The sequence below is a fragment of the Morus notabilis genome, unplaced genomic scaffold (assembly GCF_000414095.1).
Source record: "Morus notabilis unplaced genomic scaffold, ASM41409v2 Scaffold759, whole genome shotgun sequence".
NCBI lineage: Eukaryota > Viridiplantae > Streptophyta > Magnoliopsida > Rosales > Moraceae > Morus > Morus notabilis.
Window position 1 is genome coordinate 219751 of NW_010366029.1, and position 23669 is coordinate 243419.

General features: G+C 34.5%; 2 protein-coding genes across 3 annotated transcripts; both read left to right on the forward strand.

The window, feature by feature from the left end:
• The first annotated feature begins 4491 nt into the window (after positions 1 to 4491).
• On the forward strand, positions 4492 to 10054 carry LOC21398834 (homeobox-leucine zipper protein ANTHOCYANINLESS 2). 2 transcript variants are annotated; one of them, XM_010109109.2, is made up of 9 exons: positions 4492 to 4559; positions 4995 to 5209; positions 5358 to 5475; positions 5579 to 6274; positions 6482 to 6583; positions 6666 to 6878; positions 8548 to 8722; positions 8814 to 9181; positions 9289 to 10054. In XM_010109109.2, exons 1-9 carry the CDS (start codon positions 4521 to 4523, stop codon positions 9673 to 9675), a joined length of 2313 nt encoding a protein of 770 aa, XP_010107411.1. In that variant the 5' UTR covers positions 4492 to 4520; the 3' UTR covers positions 9676 to 10054. The 2 variants fall into 2 exon arrangements, with proteins under 2 accessions (XP_010107411.1, XP_024028635.1); XM_024172867.1 differs by lacking the exon at positions 4492 to 4559 and adding an exon at positions 4788 to 4880.
• Positions 10055 to 17314: 7260 nt separating this feature from the next.
• On the forward strand, positions 17315 to 18274 carry LOC21398835 (F-box protein At4g35733). Its single transcript, XM_024172893.1, has 2 exons — positions 17315 to 17323; positions 17546 to 18274. Exons 1-2 carry the CDS (start codon positions 17315 to 17317, stop codon positions 18272 to 18274), a joined length of 738 nt encoding a protein of 245 aa, XP_024028661.1.
• Positions 18275 to 23669: the final 5395 nt, after the last annotated feature.

Here is a 23669-nt window from a genome sequence, read left to right on the forward strand (position 1 = left end):
TTTCATGTTATCTTGCTTTGTAAGTTGCCGAGAAGCGGCTGTTGTTTACGTGGTGAGATATTAGTGGTTTATGTTCTGGGTAAGTTTAATGGGAGAGGCACTAGATTAATAAATACTCTCGGACGTGGGAATTGGGATTAAAGCCTTCCGTTGTTTTCCCGGTACCCACTAACTGGAAGTTACCGTTTCTGGGGCTTAAAAAACTGTGATTGATTTTTATTTATTTTAACCGTTTTTCCACCTACCAAAAGTTGCTTTTCTAAAATATAAAAAAAAAAAACTGCATCATTTTTTAATATTAATTAATTATACTACATAACAAATTTATGAGACTAACTAAAAAAACACTTTTTCTACTTAAAAAAATAACTTTTTTTTAAAAAATTCAACAAAATGACAGTTACTGTTGTGTGAAAAAATTCACACGGACACGTTGGACAACGACCATACCTCACGTGACTCAATGTCTGTCACGCCAGGTAGCCCTCAACGCCTAAGAAGATTTCCTCCTCTACATGATATGAGAACCGAGTGCATAAGGAGGCCAATACTGTCGACCCTATATACTCGGTCGAGGCTTGCGAGTACCGTGTCAAGTGCCATGATAGGATCGACCGAGAGAGACCACGCAACTTGCAAAATATATACACTACAGTTGATCAGGCAGTCAGAAAAACAAAAATAAATAAATAAATTCTACCTCACACACATACCATCATCCTAGCTAATAGCTATATGTATGGCCCACTTTGTATCCGGTGAGGTAACATAAAATTGTGCGTGTCTTAGGTCATATTCATTTCACCGATTTAAGTTTTATTATAGTAAACAGTTTTAAAAAACAGTCACATTTAACTTTTTTACTACAGTAAAAAGCTCTCACATAAAGTCACATCTCAACTCGAATCAGTGAACTAAACGGGCCCTTAATCTAATTTTTATCAACTTTGATATAATTAGGCCACGTTCATTTTACCGATTCGAGTTTAGAATTCGAATTTTGTTACAGTAAAAAATTCTTAAAAATAGTCACATTTAAATTTTTTACTACAATAAAAAACTCTCACATAAAATTACATCTCAATTCGAATTAACGAACTAAACATGCCTTTAATTGGTACTTCATGAGGAAGCTGCTAGCTATAAGATCCTAATTATGAGGCATTTCCATTTAATAAGCATGTAAATCAGATTACTATCCCATTAGATAAATTCCAATCAAAATTTATAGCCCGTGAAGCAGTATTTTATATCAATCATAAAGAAAATTCCATTATCAACTTACCTTTTTTTTTTCCCCCCACTAAATAGAACTTGAGTTAATTCTGCGTCTATCCAATTAGTAAGATATGTGTATCCAGAAACCGAAGAACTGGTTTCTCTGTACAGCAACTTTTATCACAATTGTACCAGGCTACCGCCTGCCAGCAAATAGATGACAACGTTCCTTTCGATCTTACATAATAGTCCTTCACTGCCGACAAAACGCCCTTTCAAATTCAATTTCTGTGAAGGAACAATTACCCACCGCGCCACCAACAATCACCGTTACATGCCAAACTTTATAATGTGCCGAAAGTTTGTTTGGAAATCTATATATGACTGAAAATGTCGAATGCTATTGTGGACTTGCAGTTGGGGGTGGGCAAAGGCTCGAATGAAATATTCCCATTCTATAATGTTTTGGGCTTGAGATCATGAGTATATAAACAAATTTTTAGTTATAGAAATTAATAGATCATAATTTGTCAATGGTTCATAACCAGATAAGTTATGGACAAACTTATTAAGTTATGGTTCATAACTAGACAAGTTATGGATAAAAACTGTGAATTATTGACAATAACTTGTCAAGTTATAGTTCATAACCAGACAAGTTATGAACGAAAACAATAATTTGACCTATTTATTAACTTATGTAAACTATTGGCATATTAATTTTAATTCATCTCAAGTCTTGGCCTATTTTTCTCTTTCTCCCGTAGTATTTTTGGATAAATTTTCAGAAATACCCCTTAAAATGTAATCATTTTTATTTTTATTTTTTAACATTAACCCATATATTTTTCTTTTTTAAACTAAAACTAGTTAAAAGATATAATTTTTTAAAATGAGCATTTTTTAGTGAGTGAGGTATTTAATCAATCTTCTTTTTTTGTAGAGACCCCCATATCTTGGGGGGTTAATCAAGTAAATGTAGAACCATTATTTGATTTCACTGAACTCATATTCAGTTTCTTAACTTAAAATTTTGAATGATCCCATTGCACAGATATTTGAACTTCTAAGCATACTCATACTAATCATTATCGTCCGAATCTGAATCACATAAACAAAGATTTACAAGGTCGACTGTTGCATTTTTATCTCTAAGAAGTATATTACTCTAAAAGATACATCTCTGATCACATCACGATCTAATTATTTAGTAATGTATTTTTTACATCTCAATAATTTTAGAGAGATAAATAATTTGTACGTAAAGAAGGGGAGGGATAGATTAATAACTCACCCACAACAACGAAAAAGATTAATACAGCTTTTAATTAGTATCCAAGTTTAATGTATTCACAAGAAATTTAGAACCTTTATAGCTTATCCAGTAAATTATTATTTAAAAAAAAAAACATGCAAGAAAATTTATTATGTGCAAAGATTATAAACACTAAACTTAAAATTAAGTTGTTTGAAGTAAGTTAAACTTATACCATAAAAGAATCACGCAGGCTCTATGTTCTTTAAGGAGGAAATACAAACTTTTAAAGCGAAAAATATTATTATTATATGGTTGCAAATTTAACAATAATTTTATATTTGACTTTATCATAAAGTGACAAATTTAAATCTTTCACTATTTAAAAATAAAAATACTATTATTATTTCAAACGGTACGGACATTAACCGACATAAGTTATAATTTGCAAAGTAAACCTAAGTGGAATATCTTGAAGGAAAAAAAATAAAAATAGAAAGAGACAGAACCGTAGTTCTAGCTTTTTTTTTTCCTCGTAATGAGATTAATCGAACTATCTCCGAAGCCTAATTGGGTCTGATTTTCTATGTCCTTTGTCCTCCATTACTTGAAAGTACAAAAGTACCCCCCATATATTCACAGAATGACCATATTACTCTTCTCCTCACTGAAACCGCTGTTTGATTGGCTAGAAGAGGTCAATATCACGAATCATCTACGACCGACCACACTTGATTTTAATGTCAGACAGACAAAAGACAGCAAGAGCGAGCCCCACGTACGCGCGTGTGCCCGCGTGAAGTCCGAGTTGGGGCGGATTTCTCGAACCCCAGTTTCAGGGCCGTGGGTCCCGCCTCACTAGACCCCATTTTTTCTTTCGCTGGCAAATTTTCCCTATAATATTTGACAAAAGGAAACTATATAACTAGAAAAAAGAGATTTCCATCGAAATTTCTTGTGCATGGAAAAAGAGCCCATTTGGGTTTTATTCTTGATTCAATCTAGGCTTGGCATAACGAGTTTGATTACAGCACTATTGTAGATATATATACACACCTCTATATAACAAAATAGTAGAAAACAAACTCATTGACTCCTTGATTTCCTGTGTGGGTCCTTCCTAAGTCAGCTTCCCAACCTTCCAAGACTTGTTTTTTTTTTCCCTTACTATATAAAATTAAGATAACATTTATTAGCCCCCTTAATCAAATAATATATATATATATTTTCGTCTGTCCTTTTCACTTCCTCAGATCCTAGAGAGAGAGAGAGAGAGAGAGAGAGAGAGAAGAGAGAGATCTGAGAAAGTCCATAACTTCTTTGCTGTGTGGCAGAAATAGACTCTTCTTTGGCCTTTACTATTGCCTACTGTCAAATTAAAAGGTTTCCCTTTTCTCCGTACTGGGGTTGGTTTTGCTTTTGTATGTCATCTAACCATATATCAGAGAGAGAGAGAGAGAGAGAGAGAGAGAGAGAGGGGTCAACTGGGTCTTTTTGCCTGGATTTTGTTATTTTATCTTATGCGTCACATTTGAAAAGTCAAGGCTGAAGTGTGGGAATGGTATGAATGTTTAGAAGATGAAACCTTTTTAACCTTTTTCTTGTATCTTTTGTATACCCTTTTTCTCAGCCGTAGTTCTTGAAGCTCCCTTTTCTCATTCTCTCTTTTCATCCAGTTCAGGTCTCTTTCGGATACTGCCAAACTATTAATCAAGCTATACGCATATGCCATGCCACCATGATGCAGAAAAGCTAGAACACTTTTAAGCCTTTTCTCACATCCATTCACACACACAAACATTTTCGTTGCATATCCTTTTCAGAGACTTTTATTTTTAAAACCGGTCTGGAGTGAGAGAGAATTAGGGAGGTGTGAAACCTTGGATTATAAAAAAGGGACTTTTCTTGTCCTATTCCCCTCTTTTTCCCTTCCCCTATCCGGAACAGTTTTTTCCACACAGAGAGAGAGAGAGAGAGGACTTGACTGTGTGTGTCATGCACGGGCGTTGACAAGGAAACACCTCTCTCTTTCTGTTTCTACTGAGAAATGCAATTTTCAGTCTTGGCTGAATCTGGGAGTCGCTGGGTAAGGTCAAAATATATGTATTAAAAGAAACTCAAAAATCCCATTACATAACAGTTGTTAGAAGTGATGGTGACTGGTTCATTAGATATTGGGAAAAGAAGACAAAATTTCGCTTTATTTTTTGCCTTTTCAATTTTTGATGAGCTTTTGGAGGTGGGTTTGTTTGATCAGGCACAGAGGTTTTAGGGTGCTTAAGACTATGTGGCTGTTATTGCTCCACAAAGCCCCTAAAAGGCCATTATTAGGCCATACTTTTGTCTTTCCTCACTTAAGCAAAATCAAAATTCAATGATAACTTCCCCTGTCTTTTCTTTTTCCACAGTAATGCTTCATCATAACCTTTTTTTCAGTCATTGTTTAGTTTCTCTTTTCAATTTGCCCGCGCATGTCACATGTTTATTTAATGATACAATTTTTTTTTTTTTTTGGGTGCAGAGGAATATGGATAGTCACGGTGAAATGGGTCTACTCGGGGAGAATTTTGATCTGGGAATTATTGGAAGGATGAGGGATGATGGGTATGAGAGCAGGTCCGGCAGTGACAATTTAGAAGGCGCATCCGGCGATGATCAAGACGCCGGCGACGACCAACCGCGGAAGAAGAAGAAGTACCACAGACACACTCCTAATCAAATCCAAGAACTTGAAGCGTATGATTCTTATTTTGCTATACCCTTGTTTATTTGCTATATATTGATTCTTATTGCTAATGTAGAGTATTTTGTTTTTGCTTCTTTTTTTTTTTTTTTTTTTTTTTTTTTTTTTTTTTTTTTTTTTTTGGTGTTGGGTTTGGTGTAGTTTTTTTAAGGAGTGTCCACATCCTGATGAAAAGCAAAGATTAGAACTTAGCAAGAGGCTTGGCTTGGAGACAAAGCAAGTGAAATTTTGGTTCCAAAATAGACGAACTCAAATGAAGGTATTTTGTGCTAATTTTATATGCAAAATATGTATGCCGAGTTTTGTATTTGATAATTGTGTAATTAATAATGGGAAAATGATATTGTGATAATTTTAATCAGACACAACTTGAACGCCATGAGAATATAATTCTTAGACAAGAGAATGATAAGCTCCAAGCTGAGAACAACATGATGAAGGATGCCATGGCAACTCCAATGTGCAACCAATGTGGTGGCCCCGCAATTCCCGGTCAGATATCTTTCGAGGAGCACCAGCTCAGGATTGAGAATGCTAGACTGAAGGACGAATTGAATCGGATATGTGCCTTGGCAAACAAGTTCTTGGGACGGCCTCTTTCGTCCTTGGCCACTCCGATTCCCCTTCCGAGCTCAACCTCCAGTTTGGAACTTGCCGTTGGAAGAAATGGGATGGGAGGTTTGAACGTTGTTGGTGCTCCACTGCCAATGGGACTTGAATTGGGAGATGGGATTTCCAGCGCTGGGCCTATGATTCCAATGATGAAACATACAATGGGAATGAATGTGATGGGAACTGAAATCCCTTTCGAGAGATCGATGTTGATAGATCTTGCATTGGCAGCCATGGATGAGTTTATTAAGATGGCTCAGGCTAATGGTCCGCTGTGGATCAAGAGCACAAATGGAGGTAAAGAAACGTTGAATTATGAGGAGTATATGAGGACATTTCCTTCTTGTATTGGTCCAAAACCTAGTAATTATGTTTCTGAGGCAACTAGGGATTCCTCTGTGGTCATCATCAACAGTTTAGCTCTCGTAGAGACACTGATGGATGCGGTATGCAGTTCTACTGTTTTTTTGGTCTATGTTATAGAGCTTTAATTTTCTCTGATAATCATTGTTTTTTTTCTACTTTTTAACATGATACCTTTATAGGAAGTTTCTACTAATATATAAGAGTGACTTGTGAGGTTGTTTGAATGATATTAGTATTTTGACTTTTGTTTTGTTGCTTTAATTTACTCCCCTTTTTTTTGTCATTAGAATCGATGGACGGAAATGTTTCCTTGTTTAGTAGCTAGAGCCTCCACCATTGAAATGATTTCCACAGGGATAGGTGGAACAAGGAATGGCGCACTCCAAGTGGTATGAAATTTCTTCTATTCATTTTCTCCTTTCTTGCTACACAAAAAGCAAAATTCCTGTATAATTTTTTTTAATCTCGCAGATTAATGCCGAGCTTCAAGTACTTTCACCATTGGTCCCTCTTCGTCCGCTAAAGTTTCTTCGATTCTGTAAGCAACATGCGGATGGTGTCTGGGCAGTGGTCGACGTTTCCGTCGACATCAACCGAGATGCTACTAATGCAAACTCGTATTTCCACTGTAGGAGGCTTCCTTCTGGGTGTCTTGTGCAAGATATGCCTGATGGCTATTCCAAGGTAACGTCATATGATGTTGGATTATTTATTTTGTTGTCTTTGTTTTTACACCCCTTATGGGCTGGCATTTACCGGCTTCATTGAGTTATTTTCCTTGTTGATATTTAATGGGGTAGTTGAAATAACTGCGTTAAGTGTGAGATCTGTTGAGACTACAATTAAGTGAAATTATTGGTACGTGGACTCCCCCATCTTTCTTGACTAGTGCTTCTAAAGAATTTATTTTCTTGTTATTGCTCACCAAAAAAAAGGCTCTTTCCTTTATGGGATTTCTCTTATTGTAATATAGTAGGACTTTACCTTAGAATCCGAACCTTTTATTGTTATTTTATTCTAAAAGATGCCTTTTGGTTCTGATCATCATATAATCTTCAAATTTCAATGCAAGGTTTGCTTATTGTCTGTTATTAATTAGTCCACAGTTACTCTAAACGATGAGAAAATCAGGGGTCGTCACAGCTTATATTGTTTATGTTCATGTCGATTTTCTCAATCTTAATATATTATTTCCATAATTTTATATATCCAGTATAAAAGCAAGAGAAAAAACATTGGATTTCTCAATCTTTGTTGTTAAACTATCTATTTGATGCTTCTATTCCTCTCTTTCCTTCTCTCTTGCCGATTTCTTTATTTTCCACGAGGCCGAATGACCTGGATCCAGTTTTTTCTAATTATAACATATTGAGCTTCATGTGATGTGCTCATATATTCCCTTCTAACATTATATTAGGTTCGCAATAAATAGATATTCCTGAAAATCTTGTTGTCGAACTTTTAAAATAGCTATATATATATGTATATATATTGTGATTGTATATATACTAGATAATCTGCCCAGATATATCTTGCTGAAAGTGCCTCTGGAACTTTGACTTTTCCCCTCATGTTTTTCATGAATCTGATTTCTGCTATTATTTTATCCTTGCCTTGGGTTTCATGTCAACTCATCTCTAGGTGATATTATATTTATCTTTTAGACTCTTATTTCTATATTCTCTCGGGGTATCATTTTGTCCCTTAAGTGGGCATTTCTCACGACACATTTTATTAGGCATTCTTCTGCATGGGAAAATGTCTAGGGGCTGTATGGTAAATTAACAAAGTAACAGCTAAGTGTTTGACCTTGCTGACTAGAATAATAGGAAGGAACTCAAAATTTTCTTGCTCTTCTGCAAACTGTCTGAAAAATATGATTAGCTTTATGTAGGGCTAACTGGACCTCATGGCTAAAATCAGTAACTTATTGGTAAATTTACGAGCATGTGATACCCTTTGCCTTGTTTCCCAGTTTTGGTCTCTCAAAACCCTAAATATTTTCAGCAAATATATAGTTTTAGCTAGGAATATTGGATTGGAATGCGCTTTTGAACTTTTTTTAGGACTATTAAATCATATAACTCCTAATACACTGACATATTTCCTAGATTAATATAGTTATAACTATCAAATTACTAATTAGTGCTTCAACCAATCCGGTTTTTTCCCTACTTCCATTCAGAATGAGAGATTGATGCTTGAACATTCAATTTGTAAATTGTAACTATATTGCATCATTAATGCCGTGCAATTTTGTCCGATGTGCTACAAGAAAGACCTATAGAATATTCATTGTGTAATGGATGCTTGGTGCGAATTAGCTTTGTTGGTGGAATATGATCATTTGCAGGTTACTTGGATTGAGCATTCGGAATACGATGATAGCGGTGTTCATCAAATGTTCCGCTCATATCTCATTTGTGGAATGGGCTTTGGTGCGCAGAGGTGGCTTGCCACCCTCCAAAGGCAATGCGAGTGCTTGGCGATCCTCACGTCGCCTTCCATTTCTAATGAAAATCAACTAGGTTACTCCCTGTGCCCGTGATTTTAAATTCCCGTGACTAATATCATCGTAGTTCGGCGGATATTTTCTAACAAATTATTGCTATTCAACAGCCATGAGCCCCAGCGGTAAGAGAAGCATGCTAAAGCTGGCACAGCGTATGGTGGATAACTTCTGTGCTGGGGTTACTGCCTCCACCGTGCGCAAGTGGGACAAGCTCTGTGTCGGTACTGTTGGCGAAGATGTGAGGGTGATGACCCGGAAAAGCATGGATGACCCTGGCGAGCCACCTGGTATCATTTTGAGTGCTGCAACTTCTGTTTGGATTCCAGTGTCGCAAAAGAGGCTATTTGAATTCTTGCGCGATGAACGGTTCAGGAGCGACTGGGATATTCTGTCGAATGGCGGACCAATGCAAGAGATGGTCCATATCACCAAGTGCCAAAGACATGGCAACCATGTTTCTCTCCTTCGCGCCAGTGTGAGTTATCAAAATATAATATATACCTTCTTTCTTTCTTTTCCATTTTCTCATTGTTTCTTTTCTTTTTCTAACGTAGTATTTGGCTTCCATATTGAACTTTTCAGACCATTGGAACAAACGACAGCAGCATGCTCATACTGCAAGAAACGTGGAACGACGCCTCGGGCTCAATGGTAGTGTACGCCCCAGTTGACCGCGCATCGATAAATGTTGTAATGCATGGCGGGGACTCAGCTTACGTGGCCCTCCTACCGTCGGGATTCGCCATTCTTCCCGATGGCTCGTCACAGCCGAATTATTGCAGTGGACCTTCCGTGAAAGGAGAAGCCAGCAATGGTGAAGGCGGCGGTGGCGGGTGCCTCCTCTCTGTCGGGTTCCAAATTCTTGTCAACAGTCTTCCAACTGCAAAGCTCACCGTGGAGTCAGTTGAGACCGTTAACAACCTCATCTCCTGCACAATCCAGAAGATCAAAGCAGCTCTTAACGTATAGTCGGCATAGGTGGTGCTTAAACTGTGTTTTGTTTAGCTTATTTTGTTAACTTCGTCATCTCTTTTGTTTTTTGAGAAACTCAAAATATAAGAAGATTAAGAAAAGAAAATGGTATAGGCTGTGTTTAGGAGGAGCTTGAGATGAAAGTCGCACAATAGGGGTTTCGAGTCAAGAACGAACCGCATGTGGGGAGAAGTGATTTTTTGTTTTGTGTCGTTTGCTTAGGAATATGGTTTTTGTCTGGTTTGCCTTTTGAAAGTACAACAAAGTACAAGTACGACAGCTCATATAATGGTGGTTCGGGTATTGACTCGGTTGACCCGCGCGGTAATCTCGGCTCTTTTTTATTTATATCAATGTGATGGACATCATTGGTGGAATTATTGGTTTTTTTTTTTTGTTTTTTTGTTTTTTGTTTTTTGTTATGTATTAATTCCAATATGAAACTCTAGTCTTTGTTTTCTTCCTATTGTTTGATTTTTTTTCCCTTTTGGAGTTGACCTAGTTAGGCATTACACGTGACACTCTTGTACTCCGTTTGGTAGGAGGGAATGGGATGGAGAGAATAAAGGATACAGAAAGTTGGACGGACAAAAAATATAAGGGATAAAGAGAATTATGATAATTTTTTATGTTGTTTGGTAGGAGGGAGGGAGAGTTAAAATAACATATGATAGTTATTTATTTAATTATAATATTGTTTATTTTAACTATTTGTTAATAATTTGTTTTGAAAGGTAAAAGTCTTTAATTAAATTTGGACAAATTGGTTGAATCCTTCTACTAATAAAAGGATTCTAAAGTGGTGGATCTGGAGGGACTCTCTCCTTCCATGCCTTCTCCCTCCAACCAAAGAAGGGATTTAGGGTATGTTTGGTAGGAGAGAGGGGGGTGGAGGGAGGGTCTTAATCTCTTGTTTGGTTGGAGGGAAGAGAGGTGGAGGGAGACTCTCCATCTCGGTTCACCATTTTTCATCCTTCCTCTAATGGAAGGATCCATACAATGATATAATCTACCTATTAAAGATTAAAAAGACCATTTTGTCCTTAAAAAGTTTAGTATGAAATTAGTGAAAATGACAGAAAAATAATTAAACAAGCAATCATTCATTCATCCTTTTAATTCTCTCTTCCACTACCAAAGGACACAAATGATTACCATAATCATCTACATCCCTCACATTCTCCACCCTTCCAACTCTCTTCATCCCTTCACCCATTTCTCGCTCCATCTCTCCCCCTTACTAAACATAGTGTTAGGGATTCATATTTCATGTTTAAAAAAATACTAGGATCACTTGCCGATCGTTTCTTTTTTTCTCACATTCTTTGTTTTTTCTTGCTACATGTTATTTAACTTTCCAAATAAAAATCAAACATAACCACAAACCATTATTTTACATTTTATTACAACTACACCATCTCTTTCTTTACTAATAAAAAGAGAATCTTGAAAGTTTGTTTTATAATTTATTACAAGATAACTAATTCTAATTCTTTATAATATTGCAAGATTATTATTAAAAAAGAAAGTTTAAAAATTTGAAAAAGTGAAATTTATATAAATACAATAAAAAATGACTTAAACATATATACGTACACAAGTGTTATATATATATATATAGGCACACTCGGATTTGACATTAGCATTTCTCTTATCTACCGTCTCGACGGTCCTCTCCTTATATAACTTTAGTATTAGATTGATTTATTTATATACTGGCTTTTTGCATTCCATGTGGTGTTGTTTAAAAGTAATGCTTTGGGGTATAAAGTTGAGTTAACCGGCTATCATGGGTCAGTTGTGTGGTTGAATAGGTCATTTATGCTCCGTTTATTTTGAGGGTTCTGGCATGATTTAGGATCACTTGCCGACCAAGAGAAGGATTCGGTAAGTTGAGAAATGGACAACAACTTATTCTTAATGATATTTACAAGAATTACTAAGTGAAAAGTAAAATGTGGAGTCCTAATGGGGCTTTAAGGCAAGTTTAATGAAAATGTACATATTGGTCTGATGTGTGGAAAGGTTTGGACTTGAGTTAATGTGCTAAAGAGACTACTTAAGGTGATTCTAAGGTTGAAATAAGGTTAAGAAAGAGATGATGATAAGGGTTTAATGATCGTGTTACTTTAAAAGCCCTAAATTAAACATATTTTGGCATTCGAGTTTGTGGAATCAAATTGAGATTTTATTAAGGTTCTAAAGGAATTATGGATCATAATAATTAGGGTAAGAATGAAATAGAAAGTGATTATGTTAGATGTTCAAAATTGAATGAAAAGTATGGGAGATGTAAAGTTAGGATTTCTCACGTACTGAAATTTTGGTGCAAGCTCATACACCAATTTTAGTAGGCCAAATGATTGGCTAAGATCTTGTTCATACTTTGGGAATTTCTGTGAGTGTTGTGTGTAAGAGAAGGTGGTGAGAGAGCTACTTAAGGTGATACTCTACTTAGAGGAGAGGAGAGTACTTCATGGTTAAGTAATTAAGGTTCCTACTTGTCTCTTGAAAGTATTAAGCAAGAAGATGAGGAGTAATCAGCCCCAAAACCTTCTAGTCCGACCCTCTTCTGGTTCCAAATTGCTTCTCCGGCAATCTTAAGAAACTAAAGCCATTCTAAGTGGTTTGATGAAGGATTGATCATAGGAATACCAAGAGATTGAAATTAGTGTAAGTTGAATTTTGTGATTCTAGTTTAGTTATTCTAAAGGTTGGTGATGAATTCGTATTCTAATCCTTTGGGATTGTTTTAGGGTCTGTTCCAAGGGTTCATAAGAGATTTAGGAGCTAATCATTTGAATTGGAGGTGAAGAAAGTGAAGTTTACAAGTGAAAAGATAGATTTGGTTCACAAAGGTGGGATTTCTTTAAGTTCCCTTATTTTTGATGTAATTTCCTTTAAATTGCTGGTTATTTGGATGTTCTTTGGTATGATTCAAATGTTATTTAATGAATTGAATCATAATAAGTTGAAGTAGGAAGTGGGAATTAAGGCTTTTCCTTGGAAAGTTTTAGAAACACATGATGAGTGGTGATTTTGGGGTGAATTTGAAAGCTGTGTATATTTTTGGGTTTTTGATTTAATTTGCAGGTTATATTTGGTTATTCTAAGCTTTGGGGAGTGTTAAAATGCATGAAAAACTCTGAAAAAAATTTAAAAAATAGTTTGGAGGGCTGGGCGCACCACACTGCATGTTGTGGGCGCCCAGCATGCTGCAGCAGGCCTTATGAGCGCACCAGTGGGGCATTGGCAGTCCATGTGAGCGCAGCATGGGGCGCTGGTAGCCCTGAGCACGCTGTACTGCCCTGTGTGTGCTGTGTACGCACGGTTGGTGCCCTAGTGCCCACCTGCGCGTACCGTTGAGCCAAGTATGTGCCAAAATTAGATTTTTGACCCGTTTTTCTGATTTTTAGTCATTTTAAGCTGTTCTAAGTTTGAATTTGACATTTTTGATATAGTTTACTAAAATTTGTTATTTTCACCCATATTACTCTTTTTAATGGAATATTTTTAAGTAAAATCTTTAAATTATGGAAAATTTGAAAAAAATGGTGTTTTTAGAGGCTTTAAATGAAAAGTGTAATTTGTTGAGCCATTTTAGGCTATACGTTGGGTTATTTTAGAAGGAAAGGAACAAAGTCATTAATCACAAAACTAATGATAGTACGTTTAAATACCCAAGATTACAGTTGTTCACATCGGATCCACCAAGAGGAATTCCGAAGTCATACTTTTTGTCATACGGTGCGAGGTAAGTAGAATATCACCTGTATCACCATAATTATTGTGCATAGTACACATTTGTGATACTTTGTTATGTGATGTATATGTATAATGCATAAAGTATGTACATGGTACAAAATACAAGAAAATGCTATATAAGGAATGAGTTGATAAACATTCACCAAAGTAATAAAAGGAGTGATAATTTGTAGTGATTAGTAATGAGGCTAAAACAATCCCGATGGGGATAGTAAGAACCACTAAGTCTCTGGGAGACATATGATATTTATTTGGCCATAAGGTCGGGGACCACTAAGTCTCTAGGAGACATGTGATAATCATTGTGAAGGCCATAAGGTCTAGGACCACTAAGTCTCTGGGAGACTCATGATGCTATTATTAATGGTCATAAGGTCTTAAAAAAAAGAGAAAATGATATAGCCACGACAATTGTGCATACAAGTGATGAAATAGAAAGGTAACAAAGTGAATAATTAATGTTATACTAAATGGAAATGGAACAATAGGAAAGGCTAAAGTTAAGATGTGATGTTATATGTTCAAATTACTTATTCACGCATTTATTCTACTTATTGGGCTTTAGCTCACTTATTTATGGTGATGCAGATGAAGACACATCCCGGCATTAGATGTACATTATTTTAGTGGTTGGCTGGCGTCATCCTTAGTACCAGGACTTTTGTATATGGAAGATGCTGACCTGTTTGAGGCATTGAGTTACTAACTATTTACTATGCTTTTGTTTTTATTTGTAAGAACTGTCGGATCTAATTTTTGGGATATGTATTATATTGTATTTATGGGACATCAGTCAAAAGAATTACTAAAATCATATTTTTGTACCATTGCACAAAAAAAAGTCTTAAAAAGTTTAAATTTGTCCCACATTTTAATGTTACCAATCTAAAGAAAGCTCAAGGTAAGTTAAAAACAAATTTTAAAAGAGTAACAACACCTAGCATAACTTAGTAATATTAAGGTTAGACTACGTGGGTGTTACACTATTGTTGTCAAAAAAATGCATAAGTTGCGGTCTTCTCAAAATTACATTAGTTTAGTGGAGAAATATGTCACCGTTTTTAAGACAACTACCATCGCGGACAATGGCTATAACATGATCATCACTTATTTGTACAATTGCCCGTTAAATTTGTACGTCATTGGCAGTATGTTCCCTTATTATTATTATTATTATTTTTTTTTTATTTATTTTTTTTTTTGCGATTAGCCCTTTGAATTTAGAAGTATGTGGCAAAACATCCACATGATAAAGGGGTTCAATTTTTTTTAACGGAAATTGACATTTCATTTGAGAGTTGGGGAGTTGGGGCCGTGGGCCCCGTTCACTTCGCTGATTCGAATTTAGAATTCGAGTTGAGATGTGATTTTATGTTAGAGCTTTTTACTGTAGCAAAAAAGTTAGATGTGATTGTTTGTGAGAGCTTTTTACTGTAGAAAAACTCGAATTTTAAACTCGAATCAGCGAAGTTAACGGGGCAGTTTACACGAAATTTACTGGATTATAGCATTTATTTAGTTTTAAATATTTATCAAAATATGTATTGATCGCTTTGTTTTAAAAACAAATTTAGGTTAATAACAAATAACTATGACTACCCTTGCCTTTAATTGATGCTTTTTTGTCCAAGTCACATGTCAATTTTTGTTAAAAAATTAACACAGTTATCAATTGGTGTATTTTGCAATATATTCGTAAATGCAAATACCAAAAAAAAAAAAAAAAAAAAACAGAGAGAGAGAAGGAGCGACAAGTTCAAGGATCATGGGGGCAGAAAAGCCATATAGCTATAAATCAAATACATGCTTAATCATATCTCATATATAGTATATACATTTTAATTTTTGCATTTAAGAAATTGGCACTAAAGTGTACTTGCCATTCACTGTTTGCCGACCTTCTCGGTAAAAAAAAAAAAAAAAAAGAGCTAGCGCAAAAAATTAATTTCAGTTTTACCAATTCCAAAAAATTTCTTAATGTATTTATATCCAATATGTAAAAAAAAAAAGGAGAAAATAAAAAAAAAACTTACCTTGTGGATCTAAAATTTGTCTTTTCTTCTTAATTAATACGATTTTGACTAATATAATACTTAATTAAAAGAGTATTAATTGAGAGTGATGGATAAATAAGACTTGTATTGCCGTGCAATCTGAAAAAATAGTAGAGTATTTGTCTCCTTTTTTCATGTGTGTCTTTGCTATTTTAAAGTTTAATTGGGTTTTAATCTTCTAATTAATTTTTTAAATCTCTTAATCAGGTGCACCACATCAACAATTCCAACTAAGCGAGTGCATACGGGTTGATGTTTTGTTAATTATAATATGGCTTTTTACTAAAAGATTGGCTCAAATTAAATTAGGCAGTCAATTTACATACCACGCGGCAGAGCCTCTTTTTTAGGGGTACACAAATTAACCAAAATTTTGAAATTAAATAGAATAGAGCGTAATTATATATATATTTCTTTTATTACAACTCTTAATATCTCTTTTACCATTTTTTTAAATATATATTTGTACAGTTAATTTAGGATATATCATATATGTATCTAAACATTTAAAGAGTTTTATGTAATATGAGCACTAGTTAAAGTTGAAGTTTATGAGATAATAGAATTATTTTAGAGGGCAAAGGATAATGAAGCCCTTTGGGGTGGGTATTTTTTGGATTTTAATATTTTTTTTCCTCTTGTTTTGGTTCACCGAGATTTCGATCAATTTCATTAATGAGGAGTATTACATACTCGAACCATATGCATCACTGTACATATATATATATATATTCATATATATTCAATTTTTTTATTTTAGTATGTGTATAAAACGTACATGACTACACGTATATAGGCGTCACAATATATGCTAACATAATTATATTTTTCTTTTGAAGGAGATAATGATAAAAGCTTAATATTTTTAATAAATAGATTAAAGCTTAATATTTTTAATAAATAGATAAAAGCTTAATATTGTTGTTAAAGGATTTTTTTTGTATGTGTTGTAACGTGGAAAAAGAAAAGAGAAATTGTATTAGGATTCGGCTTTTTATTATCAAATTTCACTGGGATTCTAATCAAGATTTTATTAAGATTTCACGTTACACGATTATAAATAGGGTAAACCCCTTCGACTAGTGAAAGCAGTACTAGCAACACTTTCAAAAAAAAAAAAAAAAAATCACTGGAGAGCAAATGGATTCAGGTATATTATAATTTGTCTGGTTTTTAAATAATATTTTCCTAGTATTTGTGATCTTTTTCTAGTAGTTGTGATCCTTAACGAAGCATTCCCCAGCTGTTAAAAGTGGAAAAAATTTTCTTGTTGTACTACGTACGATTTCTAGTTAGTTAAGAATTTAGTGGCTATAATTTCAAATGAAGTTCAATCTTCAAAGTGATATTTTGTTTTGAATTTGCAGTATTATATCTTAATATAATGAACACGGTGCAAAACTTATGGTTTTGTCGAGTTAATTGTCAAGAATATTATGATCGAATATACATAGTTGCATGCATGCGTGTTATTCAATTTTGTTGTTATTGTGGTTGTTGCCCACTTCTAACTTCTAATTTGGAATAATAGAGCAAGTCTATTGAAGATTGTACGGTTCAATTTCGTAATTTTATGTTCGGTTAACTTATTATCTTATCTTTTCACATTTTTTAGATTGGGCAGGTTTGCCAAGACACATTTTAGACCTATTTTTGGAGAAATTGGAGTCACTAACGGACTGTTTATCATTTAGTTATGTTTCTCTCTCGTGGCGATCTGCAATAACGGATAACCATAACTGAAGTAAACTTATCGAGTTGAGTCGTCATCAGGTTCTGATGCTTTTGGTTCCCATTAAAAGCAAAGAAGATGACGAATGGAGCATGTATAGCGTCTTGAATGGCAAGTTCTTAATGCGAAAGCTATTTCTTCCTCCATATGATAAGCCTTTCCGCGGTTCTTCAGAAGGATAGCTAGTTACTCTTATGAGAGTTTAGCAGTAACACATTACAAACCTTTTGTGGAGGGTAACTGAAAACCAATCATACACCTTCCTCCTGTGTTTCCTCCGGATAACATACTAGAAGCACCTGATCGTGAATTTCAGGTATTTAAGGTTGCATCATATACACCTAACCCAACAACGGATCCGGATGATGTAATTCTTGCAGTAATATTTGGAGAGTATTCAGAATTAGCTTATATTAGACCGACTAGAGACATTACGTGGACTCGTGTTACTGGGTTGGGCATTACAACATTTGATGACTTTGTGTATTACAAGGGTCAATTTTATGCCTTGTCTTACGAGGGAGAGCTTGTGTCTTTCGATGTTACAAACCCATCTAAGTCAAATATGAGGTTAGTTTTGGCAGAGGATTCTGATAAATATTATTTTGTTAAAAGAGGATTTTGTTACAAAAAATATCGGGTGAAATCGTATGAAGGAGAGCTTCTGCTGGTTCGAAGGTATTTAGATCGACGTTTTGGTGATATCGATCCCGTCACGAAAACTTTTAAAGTTTTCAAATTGAGTTTTGTTGGACCGAGGTGGATTGAGATGAAAGGTTTTGGTGATATGGCTTTGTTTGTAGGCGACAACGCCTCCACATCCGTCTCTGCTTCAAACTTTTCTGGGTGTTTGAAGATCAATTGCATCTACTTTACTCATGACAAGAATACTATTCCAATTGGTGACTTTGGTCCTTGCGATTTGGGTGTCTACAATCTTGAAACTAGACGTGTCGCACTACGTTTTACCATTGACGATGCAGCCTTCCCTAAAATGCGTGGACAAGCACCGATTTGGGTTTTGCCTACCTATATTAGCGATTGATACATATTTTTGTTATTTTTAAGAATTTGATGCCAACACCTTTTAAAGGTAGTTTATTTTCTTTCTTTTTTGTCTAATGTAAACAGCATGTTTTCATTTTTTGGACTTGGTTTTTTTTTTCTCTCTCTCTCTTTTCATATGCACTCCATTAATTCGTTTTCTTATAACGAAGACTGAAGTATCTTAAATCCTTGTATAATTATTTCGTTCGTAGCTAATGATTTCCTAGCACGGGCTCAGGAGAAACCACACAACAATAAATTTTTATATCCAATTTGCTGTGCCGTGGTATGTAAATTGGCTGCCTAATTTAATTTGAGCCAATCTTTTAGTAAAAAGCCAGATTATATCCGGACGCATTATTTGGCCTGGGTGGTTAGAGAACACATCAATTGATCAGTTTAATATCGGATTACAAACATGAGAGATCTTGTGCACTTGCCTATGCCATATTAGCGCTCAATCATAGCATTTCTTAATAAAAGCATAATTAATTTCACCAGCTTAATTGACAGATAAATATTATATTGATTTTATGAGACACTCTCTAAAACATTTTCATTTTCATTTTGGAATCATTTCTGAAAATGCGTTTGGTAGTTTTATTCTGAGATTGTTTTCAGTTTTAAAAAAACTGAAACCGCATTTGGTGGCTTAATTTTTAAAAACATGTAATTATATTTTAAATAATAATATATTCCACCGATTCCCCCCAAAACCAAAAAAACCCAAAAATTAAAAAAAAAAATTTTTACAAAAAAAAAAAAAAAAAAAAAACTCATGATCACTTGTAAAAAATCAAAACTGAAAAACCAAGCTTGAACAAGAAATGATCAAGCTGTTGCTGGACATCAGCGAAAGCGGACCGAACCCTTCTGCGAGCAGGAGCGAAATCAAGGTTCTGTGAAGCTATTTTGTTCAGCTCTTCATTCATGCCTTCGATCGGCGACCTCTTTTTCGCCATTATTTTCAGGTGCTTTGTTGTGGAAGCTGAAAAATGTGTGGGTAATTTAGGTCTAGCTTTAATGGGTATTTGCAAGTTTGGATTGTAAGTTAGTTGGGTTTGATATTTTAGAGAGGAGAGAGAAAGTTCCGTTGGTCAGAGATGAAATTTGAGAGATTCCATAGTTGGCGTTTGTTGGCTTTCTCTAAAATGAAATGGAGTCAAAGTATAAAAACTATTACTACAAAGTGAAGTGGGTAGTAACGACGCATGAGAGACGACCCAATTGTGATTCGTGAAACCCAAACTAATCGGGTTAGAAGAGAACGGAGGAGCTCGGCCGAGAAGCAAATGGTGCAGGTCAGGCGAGAGGAAAATGGAGAAGCAAATGGCGAGGCGCAGATCAAATTTTTAGAGAAAAGGAAAACGGATGAGAGAAAACGAAAACGGAGGAGAAAATGAAAACGAGAAAAAATCGTTTTCAGATTTTCAGAAAAAGACAAAAACGTTTTTGTTTTTAATTTTTAGGAAAGTTTACACCAAACGCGTTTTGAATAAGCGTTTTCAATTTTTATTCTCAAAAACCGTGAAAATAGAAACAAACACGGAAATAAACAGGGCCTATATCATATTTTTCTTAAATCTTTTTTATTCATGTGATATTTTATAACCTTAAATAAAAAAACTTGTTTGATGCTCTAACCGGGATGGTGGCAAGCTCCTTTTAAAATGGATCAGGTGCCTACCACATGCCATTCAAATTTCTAGAAAAACAAGTTAATTTATAACAAATCTCCACATTGAGTAATGAGTTTAACTATCTCACTTAACTTCTTGATTAAACATATCCTTTAAAAAAATAAAGTTATCTTTAACAACGCTTTCAAAACTCCAAATACGCCCAAAAGACATACACCCAAAGGTAGTCAAACTATAAAACATTGATCAAGTTCAAGTATTGATCGCTTTGTTTTAAAACAAATTTAGGTTAATAACAAATAACTATGACCACCCTTGCCTTTAATTGATGCTTGTTTGTCCAAGTCACATGTCAATTTTTGTTAAAAAATTAACACAGTTATCAATTGGTGTATTTTGCAATCTATTCGTAAATGCAAATGCCAAAAAAAAAAAAAAAAAAAAAAAAAAAAAAAGAAGAAAAAGGAGCGACAAGTTCAAGGACCATGGGGGCAGAAAAGCCATATAGCTATAAATCAAATACATGCTTAATCATATCTCATATATAGTATATACATTTTAATTTAAAATGATAAATGACCGTCTCCTTCCTCTTGGTAGTTAATTGGTAGGAGAAAAATAGAGTTAAAATAATAAATGATAGTTATTTATTTAATTATAATATTGTTTATTTTAACTATTTGTTAATAATTTGTTTTGAAGGATAAAAAAGTCTTTTTAATTAAATTTGGACAAATTGGATCCTTTGACTAATAAAAGGATTCTAAAGTGGTGGATCTAGAGGGACTCTCTCCCTCCATGCCTTCTCCCTCCAACCAAAGAAGGGATTTAGGGTATGTTTGGTAGGAGAGAGAAGGGTGGATGGAGGGTCTTAATCTCTTCCACTACCAAACGACACAAATGATTACCATAATCATCTACGTCCATCACATTCTTCACCCTTCCAACTCTCTCTATCCCTTCACCCCTTTCTCGCTCCATCTCTCCCCCTTACTAAACATAGTGTTAGGGATTCATATTTCATGTTTAAAGAAATGCTAGGATCACTTGCCGATCGTTTCTTTTTTCTCTCATTCTCTGTTTTTTCTTGCTACATATTATTTAACTTTCCAAATAAAAATCAAACATAACCACAACCCATTATTTTACATTTTATTATAACTACACCATCTCTTTCTTTACTAATAAAAAGAGAATCTTGAAATTTTGTTTTATAATTTATTACAAGATAACTAATTCTAATTCATTATAATATTGCAAGATTATTATTAAAAAAGAAAGTTTAAAAATTTGAAAAAGTGAAATTTATATAAATACAATAAAAAATGACTTAAACATATATACGTACACAAGTGTTATATATATAGGCATACTCGGATTTAACAATTTCTCTTATCTACTGTCTCGACGGTCCTCTCATTATATGACTTTAGTATTAGATTGATTTGTTAATATACTAGTTTTTTACATTCCATGTGGTGTTGTTTAAAAGTAATGCTTTGGGGCATAAAGTTGAGTTAATCGGCTATCATGGGTCAATTGTGTGGTTGAATAGGTCATTTATGCTCCGTTTATTTTGATGGTTCTGACCTGATTTAGAATCATGATTCTTTATTCGTTACAGTGTTTTTCTCTCACAAAAATTTAAATTTTACAAATCAAAATCATGAACCATAATTCATAACCCATTAACCAAACGCCACCTTAGTTATTCCATGCAAGTTACAGTGGTGCTGCCGTAATTTCGTTTTTGATATTTAGTTATATTTAGCATAAAATTGTACATTTTGGATCAGAGGTAGGACAACATATAATGGCATAACATGACACAAACATAACATTAGTCATATTTTGAGGCGAACATGCTACGTAGTTAATTGGCAAACAATATAACACAGACCAGTGTATTCATACTTCAAGTAATAAAAAATATATATATCTTCAAGATTAATGTTTTAATCCAATTTTATTATTACATATTTATACATAATTTATTTAAAAATTATTTTTAAAAATACCCTTTAAAAATTGTACTTTGTTTTAACGTGACTTATGATTTTTTAAAATAACTCAAAACACTCTTCGCTATATAAAAAAACTTATCAAAATATCCCTTATATCTATTGTTTACAAATCTAACAGAACTGCTGACGTGCCAAGATATATTAATTCCTATTAACTCTGTTAAAATGATTAAGAATTAAAAAATTAACAAAGAATAGCAAAGAAAATATAAAGAAAAAAAGCTTGATATATTAAAATCATTAAAAAGAAAAACATAAAAAACCCAAAAAAAAGATCGTCTCCTTCCTCTTGGTTTTACATGCAGACCCAAAAATAAACCCACACCCAAATCAGTTTTCATGGCCAAACATGTGAGCCCGCCGCCCATCCCCACCGGAGATCCCGCCGGCCATCCCCATCCCCACCCGCGACCCATTACACCTAAGCAAAACCAGCCAAGTCCCATCCCTATTGCGCTGCCCACTTCGAGAACCCCAGCCAATCGCGCCACCCACTTTGAGAACTTCAGCCACTCGCGACGCCCACCTCGTGAACCCAGCCATCGCAATCGCGCCGCCCCCGATCAAGCCACCTCCCAATCGTGTTGGACTCCAACTTTTCGTTATGAATTGAACCAGGCCTTCGAGGGCTTTCTTCCACAATGGAGAGTTCTTCTTGCTCATGCATGTCGGCGAGAGAAGGAGGGGGCTCCGCGACTGGGCGATGGACTATGGTGGAGAGGCAGGCTTGTGGGGAAGCTTCACGACAAATGACTGAGCGAATTGATTGGTTTTGGGTGTTGTGAAATACGAATGAGGGATTTTTCAGTTTACCAAAGAGAGAAGAATAAGGGTTCAGAGAAAATTGGTGGTTTAGATTTTTGGTATTTACTTTCTTTCAGTCACCGAGAAGAAGAACAAGATCGAAGGTGGGAAAGAATGACTATGCACCGGGAAGAATATACTGGTTCTACGTTTGTTTAATCGATTTGATCTATTTTTATTTTTGTTTTTCGAATTTCTTTATTAATAATTAAGATTTATATTTTAAAATTACTTTTATAAACTTTTAAGATATGCCACCGTTAGAATTATAAATGGAAGGAAGAAAGGGTATATTTATATATTTTAAATAATTTAAAAAATTAAAAATATTTCAAGGAAGAAAGGAAGAAACGATTTTAAAAAATTAAAAATATTTTAAAAACAATGTCCTTGAAATATATGTCAAAAGTTGGTTTTCACATATTGTCCCTCAGAGCACGCCCAACAGCCCCAACCAATCTCCTTTGCATGCAAGAGACCAAGCCAAACCCCCACCCATCCCATAGGAGTCTAAGCTGCACCTCTCTCCCCCCCACCTTAACTGCGTGACAACTCTTGATGGATGAATTTTTTTCGTTTACTAATTTTTTAATGTGACGATTTTCTAAAATTAATGTGTTTTTTTTTTCTAAATAATGGAATAGTTTAGCAAGTAACTTAAAATTTATTTTTTTAAAAAATAAAATAAAATTTGAGTTCAGAGCAACTTATGAGTTTATAAAATTTTAGAGATTTAGTCTCATAAAATCAATATAATATTTATCTGTCAATTAAGCTGATGAAATTAATCGTGCTTTTATTAAGAAATGCTAAGATTGAGCGCTAATATGGGATAGGCAACTACACAAGATCTCTCATGTTTGTAATCCAATATTAAACTGATCAATTGACGTGTTCTCTAATCACCCAAGCCAAATAATGCGTC